General features: G+C 59.7%; 1 protein-coding gene across 1 annotated transcript; it reads right to left on the bottom strand.

Annotated features, from left to right (window-relative positions):
- Positions 1-8,714: 8,714 nt before the first annotated feature.
- Positions 8,715-15,081, bottom strand: PSMF1 (proteasome inhibitor subunit 1). The gene is made up of 7 exons (XM_071759570.1): positions 14,759-15,081; positions 13,954-14,106; positions 13,332-13,414; positions 12,680-12,865; positions 11,849-11,902; positions 9,935-10,093; positions 8,715-9,832 (listed from the first exon to the last, which is right to left on the bottom strand). Exons 1-7 carry the CDS (start codon positions 14,885-14,887, stop codon positions 9,781-9,783), a joined length of 816 nt encoding a protein of 271 aa, XP_071615671.1. The 5' UTR covers positions 14,888-15,081; the 3' UTR covers positions 8,715-9,780.
- Between the last annotated feature and the right edge of the window lie 7,459 nt (positions 15,082-22,540).

The raw sequence follows: 22,540 nt of genomic DNA, 5'->3' as shown, positions 1-22,540 counted from the left end.
GCGCGGGCTCCCTCAGGCCCTGCACGCGGCCGCCTCCCCGCGCGCTCCCGCCAAAACGGGGCGGGGGCATCGGGAGCGCGCATGGAGCCCCGGTCGGGAGCCCCGGTCGGGAGCCCGCGGCAAATCCGAAGCCCGAGGAGGGTCCCGGGGAGGGGGTGGTCGGGTCCCGGCTCCCCTGTCCTGCTGTGTCCGCCGAAGCAGCTCATCCTCGGGCGCTGCGGTTGGGTTTGGCACAGAACTGCGGAGCTGCGTGGGGGCCGCCCCCAGGGGCTCCCGGGCTGGGGTAAATAAATCACCATTCCGAACCGGGGCTGGCGGGGAGATGCGGGCACGCCCCGCCAGCAGCACGATGCTGCTCATCTCGGTGTAGGCTCCTGGGAAGAGAGGGCACCTCCCCAACAGGCTCCTCCTCACATCTTTGGACCTTGGCACGATACGAGCCCTCTCGGGGATTCATTGCCCCAGCTCTGCTGTCGAGCGGGTCCTCGGTGACGGAAGGAAAAGGAAAAAAGCTTTAGATCCCTTCTCTCTGCAGGGGGGATAAGGGTAAAGGTGTGCAGTCACCCCTCCACCGTCAGCCATAGCCACCACCCAGAGGAAAAGGCAGCGTGCTGGCACACCCGGGTGCCACCATCCAGAAAAAAAAACACAAAACCACCCCCAATTTATCAGCCCTCCCTTTCATGCTTTCCCCGCTCTGCTTTATATTCTGGCAGAACACAACAAAGTCTCCCGGTGCTGCCGAGCCCCAGCCCGGCACATCAGCTGCTGCCGTATCACGGGGCACCTGTGGTTTCCCGGGCTCCCCGCCGGCCCCGTGTTAGCTGAAGATAATTAGAGCTCAGCTAGCACCAGGAAAGTTTTGTTCCTCCTCCCAGTGCAGCTCTGCAATAAGTGGACAGCCATGCTCTGTCTGTGAGCAGCTGGGATGTGGCTGTTTGGGGAGGGAAAAGGCTTTCCTGCTATCAAACAGCCTCGGAGTGATGCATCCCCAACAGGGACATGGAGGAGCCCTAAAGCAGGAATCCACTGAGCCTGCCCTGGCACCCAGCAAGAGGGACACAATTCACCCCTCCCTGGAGCTGAGCTGTGTTCCAGGGGGTGGTTTGCAGGATCAGAGAGCCCAGGGGCAGCTGGTACTGCGTGTGCATCCTCGTGTGCTCGGGGAGCAGCGGGGTGACACGGCTGTGGCACCCAGGGGAGGCCACGATGTGCCAGGCACCTCTAGTCCTTCCCAACCTCTGGATCTCCCCGCTGATGTGCTGCCAGTATCTGGCTCCTCAGCTTCCAGGCTGCTTTGTCCCTGACCTCCAAGTCACCTTGAGCCGTGCCAGCTGCGGGTGTTGCTCTGCCGTGGGATATTGTGAATATTAAGGAGGCAGGGATGAAATTTTGCCTGCACAGCAGGGCTGGGTTGGGCTCAGTGCTGCCAGCGGGCAGCCACAGCACCTGCGTGCACCCCAAAACTGGGCTCTGCTGCAGGGGCACAGGGGGACAGAGACATCTGCAGCCATTCCAGCTCCATCCTGTTCCTGCTCCCCTGGCTCCCTGCTGTCCATCCCATCCCCATTTAGCCAAGCAGTGGCATGGCCCTGTCCCCCACAGCCCTGTCCCACTCCTCCGCTCTGCTCTGTCTCCCAAGGTCCTTCCCTCTTTCCCTCTTCCCATTTCTTTCCAAGCCCTCAGTTTTCCCATTCCAGCATTCCTGCAGATTCATCGTGAATTTTGGCAGTGCTGTCTCTGACCTTGGCTGTCTCCCTCCTCTCTTTGCTCCTGTACTGGCAACATAAATCTTGTCTGTCTCCATCTCTCCTCCCCTTCCCTTGGTGCCAGGCCCTGGGGATGGAGCAGCCCTTGCTCAGCCAGCTCAGGATGGGGCTGGGGGATGCTTTTGGGGTGCTCACCCCACACCCTTTAGCCATCTCCCCTCCAGCACAGCGATGCCTGCAGGATGTGTCCCTCCAGCTCACCTGCTGCAGGCATCTTCTCGAGCACTTCTGTGGCTCCAAACCCACTGGACCCATAGGACCAAGGGTTTGGGATCCGGGCACCAGCACCCTGGGCACCCGCAGTTACCCCGAAACGAGGGGCTTGGTGAGGGCTCTGCTCAGGACCAGACCACTGCCGGTTCTGGTTTTCCCTGGGAATTTGGCAGTGCTGGAGGCAGCAGCCCCGGTGCTGGCGCTCTCTCCTCCCCCAGCCCTGCTCCCGCCTGTTCACAGGGATGTGCCCGCCTGCTCCAGATCCATCTTTTCCTGCTGATTCGGGACAATCTGTGTCCCGTGACCTACTTGTCTCCAAGCATCTTCTGCCTTCCTGCAGAGTGGGTTGGCACTAAAGCCTCTCTAAATGTGGTTAACGTGTCAGGATGCACTTACATTTATTTTTAATTCTGCTTTTTCCTCAGCCCGCTTCTGGATGCATCCCCAGGGATACTGTGCTGGGAAGCCTCTGAGTTTTGACACAGTGCAATGAGAGGAGATGGAGCAGCGAGCGGGTGGGTCATAGCAGGCACAGCCACAGCTCCAAACATAAGAAATAATAAAATCATGTTTATTCCTGTCCCTGCCACAGTGAAAGGTGGTGGGAGATCCAGCCCGCCCTGCAGCCCTCCAGCCCTGCTATGAGAAAATGGCAACCTCGAGTGAGAAAATGGCTAAAAAATTATTCAGAGGTTAATTTTTAACAGAAACTAGAGTTTAAGGAGGGAGGGTGTTGTCACTCATCATTAACCTGCTGAGCAGCAGTGGCACAAGCCAAGCTGACCCTGCTGGGACAGTTTTAGGAGATGGTTTGTAGGAGATTCCCATCTGTTGTCCCCAGCAGGAAAACGCCCCAGCACCGTGGAGCCCAGCATGGCTGCAGAAGGACTCCCTGGGGAGGGGCACAAGGGCAGGGGGGGGGTCTCAGGCCATTAGCCCCCCATCCCACACGAGCTCACCCTGCATCAGAGCATCATCCAACACAACCACGGGTGAGGCTGTGAAGGTGCCTGAGGCTCGTGGATGTGCTGAAGGGAAAGGCAACGTGATGGACACGTCTTCCCGGCAGCTCTCAGCAGCCCACCCGCTATCACTCAGGATTTACGTCCACAGCCCCATCTCCAGGCACAGCTCCAAACACAGAAATAGAACACGGCTTATTAACAAACGAGCTAAAAGAGGGCTGCTGCCAGCAGGTCACTGCTGGGGCTCAGGACTGGATCCAGTTTCAGGTCAGTGCAAAGTGGAGCTTGGGCTTGGACACAAATGCCCTGAGAAAAAGGGAATAAATTCCGTGGTGAGAGGCGGGGGGCTCTGTGCCACGGGACTGCAGTGGGGCTGCAGCTGTGGGGGGCAGCTTGGCTCAGGGAAGGGCTCTGGCACTGCCATGGGCTCATCTGTCCCAGGCTGGAGCATCTCATGTTAGCCCAAACCCAGATCAAGCCCTTAGTGTGTTCCCTCAGGGGATTTGGGGGCCAATTGGGCGCTTGTGGGAGCTCCCGGTGGGCACCAGCCAGGCTGGAGCCTTCCCTGCAGCGTTGGGGGCTGGGGGATGTGGGAATTCGGGGTGTGGTCACAGTGCCCCCAGCCCAACCCTGCCCTGGGTCCCTGATGGGGACAGCTGGTTGTGGGGTGCCCCCCCAGCACCCCGTGGGCAGTGTCCCTGAGCAAAACCTGCCGAGCCGCTTTGTTCCCCCCACCCGGCCCCGGCCCCCGGGGGTGCATTTGCCCCCCTCGCCCCCCTCCCCCGGGGTGCCCACAGAGGGTCCCGGGGGTGCACCGAGGGGTCCCTGTTGCGGGTGGAGCGTGCAAGGAGGGTGCCAGCGTGCAACCGGGAGTGTGTGCACGTGTGTGCACGCGTGTGCATGTGTGTGCACGGCTGTGCCCCCCGGGGCAGCCGCCGTACGTGTGCGTATGTGCGTGCACCGGCGGCAGCTCGGGGGGGCACCCACCGCCCGCCCCCGCGGCTGTACCGGCACCGGCCCGGGAGCGGGGGCTCGGCGGGGGTAGGCAGCCCGGCGCGGGGGGCAGCTCGGGGCGGGCAGAGCGAGGAGGGAGCGGAGAAACGGGAGCCGAGCCCGGCGTGGGGAAAGGGGCCCCAGCCCGGTGCGGGTACCGGGGAGACATCGCGCTGCGGGGAGAGCCCGGCGGGGGAAGCGGCACCGGGAGGGGCAGCCCCGGGTGGGTCATAGGGACACGGGGCCCCGGAGGAGGGGAGGGGTGTCAGGCCGGTTAGGGGAGTGGGTCGCGCGGTGGGAGCCCGGTTCCGGGTGGCAGGTGCCGGGTCCAGAGAAGGGGAGCAGCCCGGTGCGGAGAGCCAGTCCGGGAAAGGAGGGCAGCGCGGTGCGGGGGTTCGGCTGCGGTTCGGGGGCACAGCGCGGTTCGGGGGTCGGCTCCGGGGAGTATCCCGGTCCAGAGACCCGGCTCTGGGGGGAGAGAGCATCCCGCTCCGGGGAGTCGCCTGCTGGGAAGGGGACACAGGGCGGTTCGGGGACCCGGCTGCGGGGAGGGGGGAGCATCCCGGTCCGGCGGGTCGCCTTCGGGGAGGGGGAGCATCCCGGCCCGGTCCCGCCGCTCACCTCTGCCCGCACAGGCCGGCGGCGGCTCCATGGCGTCCCCGCGGGAACTGCGGAGCCCGAGCTCAACGGCGGGGTCGGGGGTCGGGGGCGTCCCGACGGGTCCCGCTGCCGGCCCGGGGCTGGCTCTGGCCCTGGGCTGCGCCCTGAGCGGCGCGGCCCTGGTGGTGCTGGCGGGGGCGGTGCCGCGGGGGGCCCGGCCCGACCCGGCGGTACCGGCGAGACAGATGGAGCGGCTGGAGGAGCGGGCGGCCCGGCTCCGCGCACGCCTCGACCGCTGCACCGTAGCCGGCTTGGCCTTGCTGGCCCTGGGCGGGCTACTGCTCGCCGCCCTGCTGCTGGCCGCCGCCGCCGCCCGCCGCCGAGCCCGGGACGCCCGACGCACCGGGGGCACCTACGGCTCGGTTCGGCTGCGGATGCGAAGGGTGTCGGCCGAGGGGACGCGGGCGCTGCTGGAGACCCAGCTCAGCCCCCCGCCCCAGCCCCCCGAGGGGCCGGGTTCCTAGCACCGTGTGCCCCAGGGACCCCGAGCTGCCCCGGGGACCCTCCCTGCACCCCAACACCGATGCCGTCTGGTGAGGCTTCACCCGCACCTGCCCGGAGGCACCTTCCTTGCCTCCCCGGACCCTTCTGAGATGGGACTTCCCCCCGGCAGCACCGGAGCCATGTGGGTTTGGGATGCCCCCCTGGACTGCACGGCCCCTGCCTGGGCTGTTCCCCACCACCAGCACCGGGGCAGCCTTCGGACACCCGCTCGCCTTCCTGGAACCTCCCCGGGCAGGGTCCTGCCAACCAGCATTGGGGTATTGGCACCTCTGAGACATCCGTGGGGTTTCTGTGCCGTGGCCTTGGTCACAGCCAGGGCCTGGAACCGGTCGCTCCGCTTTGGGATGGAGCCTCTTCTGCCATCATCGTTTTTCTTAGTAATAGTTTCTTATCAAACTCTGTGGTGTAGCGTTGGCCCTTGCACTGCTCAGGGCAGAAGAGAAGGAGACAGCAAGTGTGACCACCACCCACGTGTTGGGGGTCCAGCCCCTCATCACCCCCAGCCCTTGAACCCCACCAGCCCCACTCTGGAGGTCGGGATGAGGCACTCGCCTGCCTCGTGCCGAGCATCCCGCTCCCACCAGCAGCCCTGGAACCACCTCCTCAAAAATCATGGTGCTCTATCTGCAGGAGAGAGGACAATTCCCAACTCCTCCAAGCGATGTGGCTCTTCTGTCCCCGCGTCCCAGGCAGCTCTGCCCAGCGGGGGGGCTGAGCCTTTGTGCGGATCGCGAGGGCCATTGTCTGCGGCGTGAAGGTAAAATTGCATCTGGGGAATTAAACATGAAGCATCATTAAAGCACAATGTTCTGTGGAAAGAAAAATCGGTATGAGCAGGATGCTGAGAAAGGGAAATAATTATCCCATAGGAAAATGCAGACCCACAAAAGGTGGTGTTTGTCATGAGCTGCCAGCAGGTTTTAATCCAGCCCATAAATTACTCACTTCAAATGTTTCCAGGCGGAGGCAAATCTCTCCAGACAGCTGGACACAAGAGGAAAGTAATTTTTCCACACGGTGCGATTGCCTGGGTCCAGTTTTGTTCTCGGTGTCTCCCTTGGATGCTGGGGACCATATCCTTTGCCCAGTGTTTTAATTTTTAACACTTTGCAGATGATTCTTCCCGTTGCTGTGCAGGGCCATGTGTCCCTCTCCCCATCACCATGTCACCCCTCCACGCTCTGTATTTATTGTACAGTCCTGGCAAACAATCTTGAAAGGTCTCACACCCACAGCCTGACACCATGGCACTTTTCTCTGGGGTTAAACCACACTTGGGGCTGCCCCATTCTCCTTCCCTTCTTCATCAATCTGGGGGGTGCTGGGGCAGAGCAGTGCAATCAGCTAGAGCTGCTGTGAAGCAATCAAAAATATTCCAGGGGGGTGAGAAAAATCTGGCTGGGAAAAGGGAAGGATGGTGATGATGGTGTGGAGAGGAGGGTCACTGGCGCAATGCAGGGGGGATCTGGGGGCTTTACTCACTTGAGGGAATTAGGTGCTGGTGGGTGGGTTACAGCCAGCTTTGATACCCTAGAAAAAGTCCTCCCCGTCCTCTGGAGATGTGAAACACCTGGAGGTGTGAAACACAGGCAGTGAAACCAGCCTGATGCGGGAGTGTTTCACCCCGTGTGCCAGTTCTGAATCCTTTCTGGTTTCTGCAGGAGACACGAGTTTTGCCAGAGGAGCCCAGGAATGGACACCGGGCCATGGAGTGCGGTGCAAGGGCAGGTGGCAGGCAGCACGTCCTTGTCCCCTTGCTCAGCACGGGGGTCTCCAGGCCCCCAGCTCCAGCGCTTTGGGGATTCCACCCCTTGTGTGCAAAGAGGGATGAGTCCAGCACGCCCTTCCCAATTCCCAATAACAGGGGCTGCTTTGTTTTCCTGTCTGCTCCTCTCTCACCCCGTGCCCGGGACACAGGGGAGCCCGGGATGCAGCAGCACCGGGGCTCGGCTGCTGGGAGCCAGCAGGGCAGGTGCCACCGGGCTGGGCAGGCTGGCAGATGGCCTGAAGGACTCTCCAGGGATCTCAAGCCGTTACTGATAATCCAGCATCTCTCTTCAAACGTGACATGGAAGCACCTCGCCCGGAGCAGGGAGGGCTGTGCCCGTGCCAAGACCGCACACGCCGGCCCCAGCCGCTCTTCAGGGCCTCCCCGTAAAATTAATTCGAGGTGTGTTGCTCGCTGTGCTCCCTTGCATGTTAATGCTTTCCATCAGCTAGGTTGGCAGCAGCTGTGCTGGGGACGGGGACACGGGGCCAGGAGCCTGGACAATCCCTCCTGCTGGTGGGAGACCCGGTCTGGGCCTGCAGCAGGGATGGCTGCCCCCAGCCCCGCTCCAGAAGGGGGTCTGTGCCCAGCTGCCAGCCCTGCAGATGGAGCAAGGAACGTGCTTGTGATTAGTGCCACGTCCCATCTCTGCCATGCTCGGGGCAGCTCTGTGGTGTGAGCAGAGCCAGCTGCAGGGACCTCCTGTCCCCAGCATCTTCTCACCTGGAGCGGAGGATCCTCACCCCCTCCCACCCATCCTCTCCAGAGAGCAATCGGTTCCGACACGGTCCAGCAGTGGGCAGGGCTCGGTGCCGGGCACCGGCCCCTTGCAGCCCCCCTCCTCTTCCACCTGCTCCCCCAGCTGCACATCACCCCCAGCCCGCCGGGACACAGCTCTGCAGACAAAAGCTTGTTTATCAGGCCCCGCGCAGCCTCTCCCGGCGCTGGCTCGCTTTAATTAGGCTCATCAAAGCCGGCTGCGCCTCTCCCTCCCCAAAGGTTGCAGAACATGATTAATTCAGGCTCAGGAAGCAGCCACCTCCCGCAGAGAGGAGCCACCCACCCCACCCCACCCCACCCCCTCTGAAGGCCAACGCCATTTCGTCTCCCCAAGCACCCCACAACTCTCAGCCCCATGCAGTGAGGCCGGGGGCTCCTTTCTCCTGGAGGAAAACTGGTGGATGGGTTTGGGTTGCCTCAGGAAATGGAAGGGACAAGCAGGAGTGGTGGGCTCACCAAGCCCTGGGTCTGTCTGTCCACCCCATCCAGGATGTGAGGCCCACAGCCCATCTGTGGGGTTTACAGGTGGGATTGTCCACCAAAAATCACAGGGGTGTGCAAGGGGGATGACACCAAACCAACACAAGGAACACAAGGATCCGTGGACCTGCCCTGGGGAGATGCAGAGAAGGTTCCAGCTGCCCACAGTGCTGAATTCCTACCCCTGGTGCTCCACCAGCACGGGGCTGCACTCCCCAGAACTTAGCTGTATCAGCAGCCTTTGTAGGCAAAGGGGTTTTAAAAGGAAAAGGGCTTTGGGGGAAAGAGACAGACAAGGGGATCATTTCCCCCTTTTTATTCCTGCCAGCAGGGCTGTGTACAGTGTCCTGCTGGCATCTCATACCCTGGAGAGCCAATTACCAGGAGGAGCAGGGCCAGCACCAGGGCTGGGCTGTTCTCCACTTCATTTTCTTAATAACAGCCACATCGTCTCAGGAAAGAGCTGCTGCTCAGGGGAAGGTACAAAGGGGGTTCCCAGCATGAATCCTCTGCCTCAGGGAAGGCAGGCACAGCCTGGGCAGAGCTTTGGGACCTCTCATGGCGGGGAGACCAATACAACACTGTTGTCAGGTTTTTATTTCAAGCTCATGAACATCCTTCCAAGAAATCAAATCCATGAGAAGAAAGAAAAAAAAAAAAAAAAAAGCAAAAAAAAAAAAAAGCATGAGCTCCTGACAGGAAAGATGAGCTGCATCCCCCAGATTAACTGACCTGGGGGGGAGCTATGGGGAAGCGAAGAAGTTTCCAGAAGGCTCAGGAGCTTAAGCCACCCAGATCTCATCCATCCTCCCCAAGCTGTTGGCAGAGTTCAGCCAGGCAGAGCCACACCAGCCTTGTGCAACAGGACTGATGGTAGGGAAATGTATTTTATAAACCTCTTCTGCAAAACAAACCCCACAGCCCAGCAAGCCCTCTGTGTATTGCCAGGAGGGTCCTAGCTTGGCGCCAGGTTCAGCTCCACCACAACCAGGAGAGCCAAGGTTGGGCCCAGCAGGTACTGAGCACTCTCCTCCTGGGCAGCACTCACCATGGTGCCTGGGGACCTCTATGTGCACCCCAGGGATGGAAAACATCAGCTGAGGGGGGGAAGAGGGAGCAAGGGGATATGTCTCTATGTTAAGGGCTTTGCTGGTGGTGCTCTTTCAAGCCAGTGGGTGCAGCCATGCAGAAGCTGATCTCAGCTGCTGCCAGGGGTCAGCCCAAAGAGACCCCATGGGTTGGTCTTTCCAGCCCATCATACTTTGTCCTTCAGCTGGATAAAGAGCAAGAGAAATCATCTCCGAGAAATCACCACCTTCTCCACAGCACCCCAGAGAAGGAACCCCAGAGCACCAGGGCCACACTGGGAGCCCCAGGACACTCCCCTCCTGCAGGGCAGGACCACTTCAGATGGGTGCCAATGGCTGGGCACTCTCAGAGGAGCACAGAAAGAAAAGGACCTACTGCCTCTGCTTCTGTTCTGCACACAGGGAAAGCTTTATAGCCCATCTGACCCAGGGAGGTGGCCCCAGGTGGGAAGATGAAAAACGCTGCTGGGAAGATGGAAGTCCACCAAACAGGGAGTGACGAGGGGGAAGTGCCCCTGCTTCCCAGGAGACAGCTCTGGCTGCAGCCACGAGGGGACTCCTCACATGAACATGTCATCATAGCCCGGAGGGGGAAGGTGGTCAGGATCTGGCCTGGAAAAAAATTCAAACCAGAGTCACCTCGGGAGCGAGAGCTCAGTCCTGCAGCAACAGGGATGAGCAGGCTGGGGATATGGGGCACAGATAAATACCCACCCGGATCTACCAGCTCCTAATGGGCCAAAGGGGTCAAATCTGGCACCTGGGGGAACTGCTCCTGGGGGAAGGCGGCCTGGAATGCCTGCTGATGGGTCAATGCCAGGCTGTGGGAAGCCCGACCGGAGAGGATCCACAATCATTCCCCCACTCCGACCTCTGGGGAGAGGAAAGGCAGAGAAAGAGGTGAGATTGGCCTTGGTCAGAGGAGCACAGGGAGTCCCTGTGCTGCAGGAACATCAAGCACAGGAGCATGGGGTTAAGCTGACACGTGGCACGTGGGAAGGGAAGCACCCCTAACACACTGAGCATCAGGGCTCATCACCATGCAGCGCTGGGAGTCCTACGGCTGCAAACACCCAAGCCAGGGCACCAGCAAACACCCACATTTGGAGGCACCCCAGTGCCAGCACACCCCAAGCCTAGCTGGAGACACACACAAGGGAGCAAGATCCCTGGCCTGCCCATCCTCCTCAGAGCCAAGGCCAAACCAGACACTCAGAGCAGTGGAGAGGCAGCTTCCCTCCTACCCATTCCTGCAAGGAGCCACTTAGGACACCAGGAATGGCTTGGTGTGACCTGGGGGGCTGCTGACCACTCCCTGGGGCAGTGCTGGACACCCTGTCCCTTGCTGTTGGCTCTGAGCTGTCCCTGTCTCTGACTGCTGTCCCTGTTCTCTGGGGTGAGCAGCATTTCCTACCCTGTGCTGTTGCAAGATCTCCCCAGCCCGGCCAGGGTCCCCCCAGCCCTTCCAGAGAGCTGCCTGGAACTTGTTTGCTGACCACGGGTTCTCCTCGGAGCTGCCCCACACTGTGAGTCCCATTCCTCATGGCTGCCTTTGTGCAGAGCCTGCAGGAGCCTTTGGACACCACTGCCATCACACAACTCATTAACAACGGTGCTAATGAGTTCCATTAGGCCAGGCTGGCTGCCCAAAGGGCCCCGGGACAGCACATGCCTGGGAGTCTGGCTCTCCAGCCCCGGCACCGGCAGGTGTCAGAACACAAATCTGCTTCCATTTACCATCTTTCTGTCATTTATAGAGAAACTTCTGATGAAGGGCTGGAGGCAGAGAGAGAAACAGGGTCCCCATCACAGCTGCACCCCCTCTCCTCCTGCTATCAGGTTTCCTTCCAGCCACCCAGGCTCCAGGCCTCTCCTTCCAGCCAGGCAGGACGTTTGTAGCTGGCCCTTTTCTAGCCAAACCCACTGAGAACCAAGTCTTGCAAGAGGGGAAAAAATGTGATCCCCACAGGAGAGTGGTTCCAAAAAAGACTCCCCTGGGCCACAGGACACTCTGCAATGACTCCAAGAGCTGTTTTTTGTCCGACTATGTGCTTTTAACTGGGATGGAAGATGACAGGTTCTCCTTGCCCAACCAAACCAAAGACCAAGAGATGTATCTGTGAAGATCAGTCGCCCAGACAGCCCTGCTTCTAGCCAGGCTTTCCCTCAAGTGTCTCAGACAGCTGGGAGACTCACAACCAGGACTTGGGAAGCTGTGGACTGGGCTCTAAGCCTCCCCTTCTCCAGACTGCTGGGCTGTAGACGCAGCAGCTGGTAACATTTTAAATTAGAGGCTTACATTCACTTAACGACGTATTCAGCTTTGATTTACTGAAGGAATTACTGCATGTTAAATGAATACAAGCTGATTATTAAACAGGCACAGATTGCAGCCTATCATCTATGCAAGAGACGGGATCTTATTACAGTATTAGAACCACACTGAGGTTTAGCAACTGTCAATTGGTCCCTCGCAATTTGCACTGCTCCATCACCCTCTGCACTTAGAGACACTTGACTGGACTCCAGCTGCTCCAGAGATGGTCCCCAGACACCCCAGCACCCTAAGGGCAGAGCAGGGGATGCTCCCTGGGCACCCAAAGCATGACCTCTCCCAGCCACACTCACCCAAGAGGGTCCAGGTCTTGCCCACCAACGGCGAAGGGGCTCAGGGGGGAAGGCCTGAAAGACAAGATCAGAGTGAGATGTTCAGCCTGGGGGAAACGGGCTCTGTGGAGGGAGCAGAAGTGAGCAAGTGGGCAGAGCAGGCAGGGTGGGCATGGGTGCTCTCCCAAGGCAAGCACTGCAGCACCCAAAATGCCCTCAGACTCGTGGGGCCCCACGTGAGGAGCCCCCCAGGACACAGCACTCCAGGGACACCGGTGTGTGAGGAAGGGGGTCCTGCTGCACCCACTGCTTCAGGCTGGAAGTGTCTGAGGACACTGGGAGTTTCCATGCCAGGGGCTCCCCAAAAAGCCTGGCTTTCCAGTGTGTCCCAGCTGGAGACACAGTGACAGTCCTGCTTCCAGGAGAGCGAGGGCAGTGGGGCAGTGAGCCTGCAGCCAGCTCTCACATCTCCTTCCCAATAAATGTACCAGTTATGTGTCCACCCCCTGCCTCCCTGCCCAGGGCCCCCTGAGGAATATCTCCCACCCTGATCACCAGTGGGGTTGAACAACCAAGAGGTGACACACAAGGCAGAAGCCACATCTGGTCCCCAAGAGACAGCAGAGCCACCACAGTGCTTCTGACTTCCAGCCAAAGGGGAGTGGGGGGAGCTGCCTGCCAGGAACCCACAGCTGCCTGCCAGGAACCAGGGATGGCAGGGCACGAAGGGACAGGGAGGGACAGTGAAACAGGAGACTTGTGTCCCCTCTCCCTGGCTTTGCCAGCCATGGGTTTCAAAGGGAAAGCAGGGTCAGGAGACAAGGAGAGGCTTCTAACCCACTCTTCACTCACCAGGATGGTGCTCTCGTGCCTGCTGGCTGCCAGGGAGGGATCCTCAGTGGGTCATGATCCCGGAGCAAGTCAGGATCCTTCTTCTCAGCCTCAGGCTCCTTTTTGGCCTTTTCTGCAGGGGCTCCAAGGGGAACAATGATGCCCGAAGCAATCCTTGTCCTCAGCTCCTCAGTGTTCTTGTACACCCTGCAAGGAGGAGAAGCACAGGGGTGGGCTGGGGAGGCCATGGTGAGGGGACACACGTGCCCAAAGCACAAAACATGTCCCCAGCTGGCACCACAGATGGGACAGGGAAGGGAAACAGTGGCAGCAAAGCTCTGACCCTATTTGAGAGGGCAGGGATGCCACCCAGCCCAGGGGACTCCCATGTGTCCTGGCCATGCCCCCACCAGTTCTGCACTAGAGGAAATCACAGCACACAGCACCAGCCTTTAGCAAGGGTCCCACCATCCCTGGATTCCCTCTTGCCTTCCAACAGCAAAGCAGGAGGAAGAGGAGGGAGCTCCAGCTTCATGTCAGGGCTGGCTGGGGTGCCCTGGGGTTTGTAAGGGGCAGGTATGTCCTTCAGGCTTCTCCTAACCTTCTCTCTGCCCCCCTCCCCAAACTGATGGGACATTTTCTCCTGCAGAAAACTCCAGGGAAGCAAGCTTACTTGTGGAAATCGTCCAGGTGCTCCGGGTTGATGTAGTCAGCCACTGCCAAGGTCACATCTGCCACCTTCTGAGAACTGCGATCCTGGCACAAGAGAGGTGAAACACAGAGTCAGCAGCCCAGCAGAGCTGGGAGTCAGGGAAGGAGCAGCTGCAGCCCCAGCAAGGGGCTTCAGACACAAGGAATGGTTTTGCCTGCTTCCCCAGGAGCAAACAAACTCCTGGGTACAGCAAGGGTCTCCCTGCTCACTCCCCCAAATCAGGGCTGCAGAGGGTGAAAGCAAAACCCCCCTGGGCAGGTGCTTGTGGACAAAAGATACACACAAAAATGATGAGCTGGGCAGGGGACAAAAAAGGGGCAACTCCTGGGCCAGAGTGCACAAGGCAAACCACATCACTGGTGTCTGACCAGCTTCATACTGGGCCACGTCTGCTGCTGCATAAGAAACCCTCAGCACCCCCTGGGTCTGCCCCATCCTGAGGGACAAACATCACTGCGAGGCAGAACAAGGAACAGCAAAAACTTTCAGAAATGGGCCCTGCTGTTCTTTGTGCATTTTGGGTGGCAGCAGCTGCGGCACCTGAAAGGCTCCAAACCCCCCAGGGAGCAGCCTGGGCACTCACCATGACGTTGAGGATCATGCTGTCTTCCACCACGACAGCCTTCAGCAGCAGCTCACGGGCATCATCCGTGGACTTGTAGCGCAGGGTATACACCTCCTTGTTGGCCTCCCAGCCGGGGGGCAGGAGCTCTGACTTCCTTTCATCAGGACCTGGCTGCAACAGGACAAATGTGCTGTTCAGACTCTGCCCTCAAGCCCAGGCGCCTGGGGTATTGGTTCTGTCTGCACAGAGAGGTTCAGGATGGGGTCTTGGACTCAGGACAGGAATCTGTCAATGCCTTCCAGGTTGTGTCTGCAGGAACAGGGCTTTATGACCCATGGGCTGGCCCTGCCTGTTTGTCAGGTCCCTGTGCTGGAACAGGAGGGCCACAGCCACCTTTTGCTGAGCAGGAGGAGGCAAAAAAGACACATCCTGGGGGATGATGCTTTTCCCTGCACTGGGAACCCCCCCTCCACCACCACATTTCCCCCGGCACTGCACTGCACAGGACACACACGTTTTGTTAGGGTGTTTCTAGCACCAAGATCCCCCAACACCACAATGGCCCCTTCCTGGTATCACACCGACTCCTCCAGCACCGCCACCCTCGCAGCTCCCACCCAGGCTTCCCCAGCACCACTGCGGCCCCTCAGACACCTCACCATCCCGAGTACCCCCGACCCTCGCGGCTCCCCACTTCCCCGGGCAGCAACCGCCGGATTCAGCCGAGCGGCGCCGGCGAGCGGCGCTAGGAAAGGCCGGGGCTTAGCCGCGGCCTACGCGGCCCTCAACGGCGGAGCCCGGCGGGTCCCGGGGCGGCCCGTACCTGGTCGCCAGCTCCGAGGCAGCGGTAGCCATGCCGGACCAGCTCCCAGTGGACACCGCAGAGGAGCGCGTCCTGCGGGCAGGACACGGCTGCCCGCGCCCAGGCGTACAGCGGCTCCAGCCCCGCCATGGCCGCCCCGCACAGCACCGAGCGGGCGTGGCCGGGACCGCACCGCGGGGGAACCGCCCGGGCAAGGCCCCAAGCGCCGGGCGGGGGAGAACCGGGCGGGGGGGAATCGGACGGCGGGGAACCGGGCGGCAGAACCGGGGCCGCTCCTCACTAGAGGGCCCCCGTCCCCTGCGCTAGGCCGGGGCCACCGCCCCCGAGTGGGAGGTTTCCCCGCGGAGGATTTAATGTCCCTTGCTTCTGCCCCAAAAAACCTGCTACTGTCCCCAAAACCTGCTCCTGTCCGTGGCCCTTCATCGATACTCGTTAGAAAAGCGTTCCCCAGCACCAAAGGGACCAAAGCACCAAACGGCCCCGGGCAGCGTTATTTAATTCTCTCCACAGCTGTTTCTCTGGGCCACAGTATTTGAAAGGCCTAAATTCTGCCAAAATTGCCACGGGAAGGTACTCGGGGGAGGGCGTGGGGTTTTTTTCCACTGCCCCTGAGGCAGAGCTGGTGTCCTTGGTGATGGGAAGCCGGGGAATGCCGTCTCCTGCTGCTTTCCCGATTCCAGCTCTCTGGGGACCCTCATCTCCACTTCATTATGTGTCAATTAATTAACTCCCACTGTTCGCTCTTCCCATTTCCCCCTCAAGAAGCCGCCGAGGCTGAACAATCACCCACAGGCCGTCAGCCACCGCACCTCCTGACATTCCCCTCGCCAGTCACGGAGAAAAGCCCACGGCTCGCGGCTTAGCTAAGAAAGTTGCCTCTGATTTTCCACAGGGATGGGGATTTCGTGAGGGATGCGATGAGCCCAGCAGGAAATGCCTCATCCGGAGCTTTTCCAGTGCTGGGTTTGTGATTCACAGCAGCAGCAGTGAATCCACCGTGTTGGATTCAGCAGTGTTTCCACCCCGCAGCTTGCTCCCCGGTGGATTGCAGGCTCTGACACCATCCCTGGGTCACTTTCCAGGCACTGCTCATCCCTGGGTGGGCAAGGGAATACAGGTCACTTTGTTTGAATGTTTGAGGCTGAGTTTGAAATCTTTGGCCTTTAGAAAACTGATCCTAAATCCTCTGTTCCAGTAACTGGCTTCCTTTGCCTGCCTGCAGGTGCAGGAGCACGTGGATGTTTGGGACCTCAGGAGCTGATGGGGACAGAGATGGCAGGAATGACACACATGATCTCTGCTGAGTCCTTACCAAGTTTTCATCTCTCCATCCAGTTTCTGCCATCCCTCACCTGCCATCTGCTGCCTACTCTCCCACCCATCACCATGTGCTCCTCTCGGAGTTTCTCCTCCCATAGCCTCACCTCCCTCTCCATCCTTCATTTCTTTTCCCTTCCCCAGGTCACACCAGACCACACACAAGGGACACTTTTGGTGCTGAGACCTCCGTGGCCAGAGCAGCCCCTTGGTGGGCGCAGCATGGGGTAGAGGGGGATGTCTCCACGTATCCCCTCACCACAGAAGCCTCCTTGGCATCAGGACCCCACGATACCTGAGCTGGTGGCCCCAGGACCGGTGGTAGCCCCATCAAAGCTCCCTTCCCAGCACCCTCCAGCCGGCTCCCCATCGCCTCCTTCCTCTGCTCACTTGCTCTGTGGCTCCTTGATGACAAAAACCACTGGCCACATGAAAGCAGTTGCCCAAAGCCAGCGAAGGGCCTGGGGGCTGTGTGGGAGGTAAGGGCCAGCACAGCCCCAGCTGGGATGCAGGGACTGAGTCATTAATGAGATGATGAGGATTGCAGGGCCGGTTCATTAGTGCTGCAAGGCAATTGTCACGTTGGCTGCCTGTGCCATCCTCAGAGCAGCTCTGGGAGGGACGGTGTGCTGCCAAGCTAAGCCCTTTTCCTCCTTATTTTACCTGGGAGAGGATCCCGGGGGCCATGTGGGGCTGCTCCCAAGAGGAACGGGCTGGGGATGTGTCCCAAGTGAGACAGAGGTGCTCGGGGCAGGTAGAGGGATGTGTCAGCCGGGGTCACCTCCATCACACAGCCCCCCCCTGACCTTCATACTTGCCTGCTGCCTCACTGCTCCGGGTGGATGTGCCCACTGCGGTGTCGTAAGGAGCCGGAGAGGAAACAGATTTCCCAATCAGCCGTCCCGCTGGCAGCCCGCGGTGCCGGGAACGGCAAAGCCAGGGGTAACGGGGAACTGCCTCATCCCCGGGCCAGGGCACGTCTGCCAACCCCGGGCCTGGTGGGAGAAGGAAGAGAGGGGCCATGGATAACCCCCAGCTGACGCTCAGGTGTTGCGGTTCGAGAGAATTGTTCCTGCTCACTGTTCCTCCGTGGATGGGAAAGCCACACTCAGTGCAGGTCCTGGCACACAACCAGAGGGAGGGAAGGGATCCCCCTCGGCTGAGCAGGGAGAGCCTGGGCAGCCTCCTCCACCCTCTGCTCGACCTCCCGGGGTTTGTTGGCATATAAGGAGCCACCTGAACGTGACCAAAAACCTCCTGCCATGGGATGTTGAGTGGGACAGGGCATCGGTGACTCCTGGAACAAGCTTGGCTCCTTGTTTTCCCGGGGCTCCCGTCATCGCCTTGGGATGGGAGGTAGCCACTCCATGAAAATCTGACCTCCTCTTCAATTCCCCCTAAATTCATTTCCAAGGAAAAGATGACACTGAAGCAGGAGAAAGGGGTTTTTTTGCTCCGGGGAAGAAATTCAAACCACATGCGGGCAGGCTCACCGCAGTAGCAGGGGGAGGAACCAGGGCTGCGAGAGAGCAGGCCCTGGGCAGCAAGGCCCAAGTAAAGTCAATTAGCACTTTCAAGACTCCGAACGTGCTGGAGCGCTGTGCTTTGAGCAGGAATAATCCCTGTCAGAGGGATGTTGCCAAGAGGGCTGGAAAATAATTAGGAAGCCCGAAGCCCCAGTGCTTCCCAGAAAAGCCTGTTAGCTCTGCAGTGGAAACCTTGCTTGCAGGGAGTGCAGCACACAAAAACAGTCATGACTCATCAGCTGGATGGAGCTAAACTCAATTTTTTGGAGGTCAACACGCTCGACTCCTAATGAACTTCACCCTGGGTGGGACTCCTGCTGTAGTTCAGGGGATGCCCAACACACCTGAGAGCACCGGGGGTTGGTTTCATGTGTTGTGTCTCATCCTGAGACACCCTCCCCAGCTCTCGGGGGATCTCGGACGTGAATCCGAACGGCCGGGGAACAGCCTGGGAGGAACAAAACAAGACCATCAATCACCCTTGCTTCACTCCCGCCCCAGTCTGCAGGCTCAGCCCGGCTCGCATTGTGCGGAGCCGGAGGGACTCCACATCAAAGAGGGGACCAGCTGGCTGCCGCCCGCCCCACAGCCCAGACGGGCAGCGCCCTGCCCACCAGCTGCCTGCCTGCCCTGCCTGCCCTGCCTGCCCTTTCTGTCCCTTCTGTCCTCTCTGTCCCTTCTGTCCTCTCTGTCCTTTCTGCCCTGCCTGCTCGGGCTCTGCCTCCTCTCGCCGCCGGGCAGTGAAGCTGGGGTCCCATCCCCTGCTCCATTGGGAGATGCTGGAGGTTCTGTGGGCTGCGGGGCAAGGTGCCAAGGTGGGTGAGCAGAATTGTTCCCTCTCCAGCCCACCGTAGCATCCAGGGCGAGGAGGAGGAGGAGGAGGCACCTTGTCCTGGAGCATTCTCGGGGCTGCGTGAAGCCTGCGGGGTGGCACAGCCCTGCACCTCCCGCTGTCCTCACAACCCCCTGCCCATCACCGTGCTTTCCATGACACGGGGCGGTTGCTTCCCCCCCCCCCCCCGGCTCTGCTGCAGACAGTACATTCATTTTTGGGATGTCTCTCGCAGCTCCCCGGCGTTTCTCTCCACCCCAGGCACGCAGGGGTGGTTGTGAGGCAATGTTCTCGGGGAGTATCAGCTTTCCCGGCGCTGCTGTTGGGTAACCGCTCGCTTTTCTTCTGACGAACGGATGGAGAATGTCCCCCCCTGACAAAAAGGACCCGGTGGGGCTGGGGAAGGCGAGGGGGGAGCGGGAGGGTCTGGTGGTGGTGGACTTGGCGGGGTGAGCCATATGGGATGGGGACTCTGGTCAAGAGAGAGGCCCCACATCCCCCTGGAGTGATGTCCCGTGGCAGGAGCAGCAGCACAGCAGCAATTTGGGTTTGCAAGTCTCAAAATATCTCCAGTTTCCTTGCAGTGGGGGAGGGAGGCAGGAAAACCCCATAGCAGGGTGGGTGTTAGCATCTGGGGGGTGGCTCTGGGCATCCACCCTCCCTGAGGGCTTGGGGTGGGTGGGTGCAGGGTACAAGGGTGCCCGCGGTAGGTAACAATCAACATTTTTTCCAGTTTGCTGATTAGGACGCAGAATAAAAGCCACTGAAGTGCAAGGCCGGGTGTTCAAAAGGAAAATTCTCCTCCAGGTGCCAGATTTATTGAAGGAAGGCAAGGGGGGGAAAAAAAAACAAAACAGGAGGGAGAGGCAGGGTCACAAAGAACATCTGGGGCAGGAGGTGCCTTTGTGGGGTTGGGCGATGTTGGGTGTACGGGGGGAAAAATGAGGATGGGGACTGCAGGAAGCCCCTGTGTCCCCGTGCCACCAAGACCCCGAGGTGTCCCTTGGCACAGCAGTGGGGCGAGAGGTCCCCAGCTCCCCCCATGCGCCTGGAGCATCAGCAGGGCTGATCCGTGTCCTCCTGTGGTGGCCCATTAACTGGTAGGAAACTGCCCCAAACTGGGCAGGATCTGGGACAGACTCTCAGCGTCGCTGCCAGAGCTGGAGCTGCCCAGATACAGAAGCACTAAACAGGAGGCTACGATTTGACGTGGCAGCAAACCCTTCTTGGTTCCTTCAAGTCCCCCCCTTTCCCTGGGGGCCCCAGGAACCCCTGGAAGTGCCAGCCAGCAAGGCTGGGGGTGGCAGAGCCATGGCCCCCGGCCCCTCACCACCCACCTCCTCCGGGTGCCTGCACACAGGCAAGGCATTTGCACTTACACATGTAAAGCATTAGGATTTGTTTAGAAGCCCTTTATTGTCATATTTTGTTCTTTATTTCCTACAAATTAAATTTGCTGAGGAATATGTGCGGATTGTGAAATTATTTTGAGAACAGTTCCTCTGGGTTTTTTAATTTCCTTTGTATTAAATTTTTACAGTGTTTAAAAGACTATGAAAAAAAATTATATATATATATAAAAAAAATAAGTAGGAAAAATCCCACGGAAGGAAGCAGAAGGGCCTGAGAAGGTGACCAGCTGTGGGCTGGCATCGAGAGCAGCTGCTGCCACCTCCATTATCACAGGTGATGGGGACAGCCTGGCACAGATGCCAGGGTCCTGCCCACCCTGCTGTCCTGGCCCTGGGAATCTGGGGTTGCAAGAGAACAGTCCAGCTACCCCGGAGGACACAGTGGCCACAGCAGTTCCCACCTGTCACCCAGCTCAGCCTTTCCCTTCCCTTTGCTCCTGGTTCCAGATCGGTGCCAGCTCCCCTGCACCAGCCCACAGGGCTCCACTGACCCCTTGCCCACGTTTCCAACCCAGAGCAGTCACCGAGTGTGGATGTGAACAGCCACAGCCAGGCTGTCCAAAGCCTCCTTCCTCTGCCACCACTTTCCCACGTGATAATCTTCCCAATTATTCCCCTGAGTTGCCACTGCTGCAGAAAGCTGCCCCCCGCCAAGGGCTCGACATCTCAGCAGAACTAGGGACCCCTTTCACTGCTGGGAGCCACCCCTCCATCCCCTCTGTCCCTTGCACTGGGTGTCTCCGGCTCACTTAAAATCGCAGACACATTTTTCATCCCTTTATTTCTACCACTGTCATCGTCATTGTTTCAGGCTGCTGCAAATTGGGACCCGGCTGGGCACTGATGCTGCTGCTCTGCTCCACCCAGCAGCCACCCCTCAGGGAGGCAAGAAGGCTCTGCTCGGGGGATGGGGACAGGGACCAGGCTGGCACCGACCTCCTGACACCACTCCTCTGCTGGCTTTTCCACCCCAGGCTGTGGAACAGCTTCCCCCGTGGGTCACGGTGGCCCAGAGGGTGCTGGGGCTGTGCTGGTGTCCAGAGAGGGTCTGGGTGACATCTGCAGCGGGAGTGCCGGGGGGGTCTGGATGTCACTGCAGGATCCCTTATGGATTCCTGAGGGGCTGTGGGGGCTCGGCAGCATCGGGGGTGGGGGCTGAAGGCAGCAGGAAAGGCAAACACGGGGCAGCAGCGGCCCCAGGCTCAAGTGAAAGGGGACAAGGAGTCCCCTCCTGTATTTTCAGTGCCCCTAAGAGCCAAGGGTGACTCAGGGACTCGATGCCACTGTCCTGTCCCCTGCACCAGGGCCAGCTGCTTCGGCTGCTTTGTGCCTCTGGTGCACAGCGCGGTGGAGAGAGGGAGGGAGGGAGAAAAGGAGAGAGGGATGGAGGGAGAAAAGGAGAGAGGGATGCAGGGAGAAAAGGAGAGAGGGAGAGAGGGAGGCAGGGAAGGAGGGAGGGAGGGAGCACCCGGGCTCCTCCCAGCTCTACGGGAGCGAACGGGCGGGCAGCGTGGAAAAACATTCTGTGACAGGATTTCTCCATTAATAAGAAGGGAAAGGAAGGATTCAGTGAGTGCGTGACTCCCATCGAGAGTGAGAGTGAGGAGATGCCAGGACTGCACACAGGGAAGTTGTCCAGTGCAGTAGGATGCTACTGGAGAGCTGGCAGCACCGTCCGACTGGGAAGAATGACTGAGGGTGTTGGAGTAAACTGGGAATAACACAGCCCTGCAGGGCTCCGGGGGTGTGGAGATGCAGGGAGGCAGAGATGTGAGGATGTTGGGATGCAGGGAGGCAGAGATGCAGGGATGGAGGGATGTGAGTGAGAAGCTAGGGATGCAGGAGTGCAAAAACTGACCCGATGGTCCCTCTGCCCGTGCAGATCCTCTCTCCAGGGCCAGGGTGCTGAGGCCACCTCAGCTCAGCTCGGCTTGGCTCAGCTCTGCTCCTTTGGGCCTGCTGGGGAACTTGAGAGAGTGACAGGAGAGAATTGGGAGCAGAGCAGAACCCAGCTCTTGATCTCTTCTAGGAAAAGAGAGGCCACACCAAAAACTTTTTGAAATTCCTTCCCAGAGCCTTGGCTGACAGCCTCTGCCTCTTGCTGAAGCATTTAGACCCTGGCAGTGCTGGGGCTCAAGCCCTGGACACGCTGTTCATCCCCCTCCCAACATCCCGCTCTGGGAGCTGGAGCCCTTCCCGTGGCTCCCTCCCCCCATCCCAGGGACTTCTGCAGGTGTCCAGGTGTGGACCTGTCCCTGCCAGGCACCTTCGGGACCCTCGTTGTCCCCATAGAGGCAGGATGGCCAGGTCTGCACTGCTGGACAAACAGCCAGGGAAAAGCAGGGATGGATGAGAGGAGGATGCCAGGTGACGGTGTCCCCCCTTGCCATGACAGGGCTGTCCCCTCAGGTGGGGACCCACAGCCACCTGGAAAGCTGAGAGCACCCAGAGTGCATGCGGGGCTGGGAGGAGACTGGGGGGATTTGGGAATGTATTTTTTCTGCATATATTTTCCCCTCGTTTAATTTTTTTTTTTTTTTCTGAAATTCCCAAGTGAAGAATTCTTTCCATGAGCCAGAGCCTGCTGCAGCAGCTCTGCTCCTGGCTGTGGGCACTGGGAATCAGCCAAGCACTGTGCCCCCCATCCCTCCTCCAGGGCTGAGGGTCGGGGCAGGCTCAGCCCTTCCAGCACCCT

The sequence above is a fragment of the Heliangelus exortis genome, chromosome 16, assembly GCF_036169615.1.
Source record: "Heliangelus exortis chromosome 16, bHelExo1.hap1, whole genome shotgun sequence".
NCBI classification, from domain to species: Eukaryota; Metazoa; Chordata; class Aves; order Apodiformes; family Trochilidae; genus Heliangelus; species Heliangelus exortis.
The sequence above is the reverse complement of the archived record's forward strand: the minus strand, read 5'-3'. Positions and strand labels throughout refer to the sequence as shown.

Bases quoted from the DNA above. Each gene is read 5' to 3' on its own strand.
- PSMF1 (XM_071759570.1), bottom strand. From the start codon at position 14,887: ATGGCGGGGCTGGAGCCGCTGTACGCCTGGGCGCGGGCAGCCGTGTCC. The intron at 12,866-13,331 runs GTAAGCTTGCTT...TCCTCCTTGCAG, and splicing joins CACCTGGACGATTTCCACAA to GGTGTACAAGAACACTGAGG. The intron at 10,094-11,848 runs GTGAGTGTGGCT...TCCTCTCCCCAG, and splicing joins CAAGACCTGGACCCTCTTGG to AGGTCGGAGTGGGGGAATGA.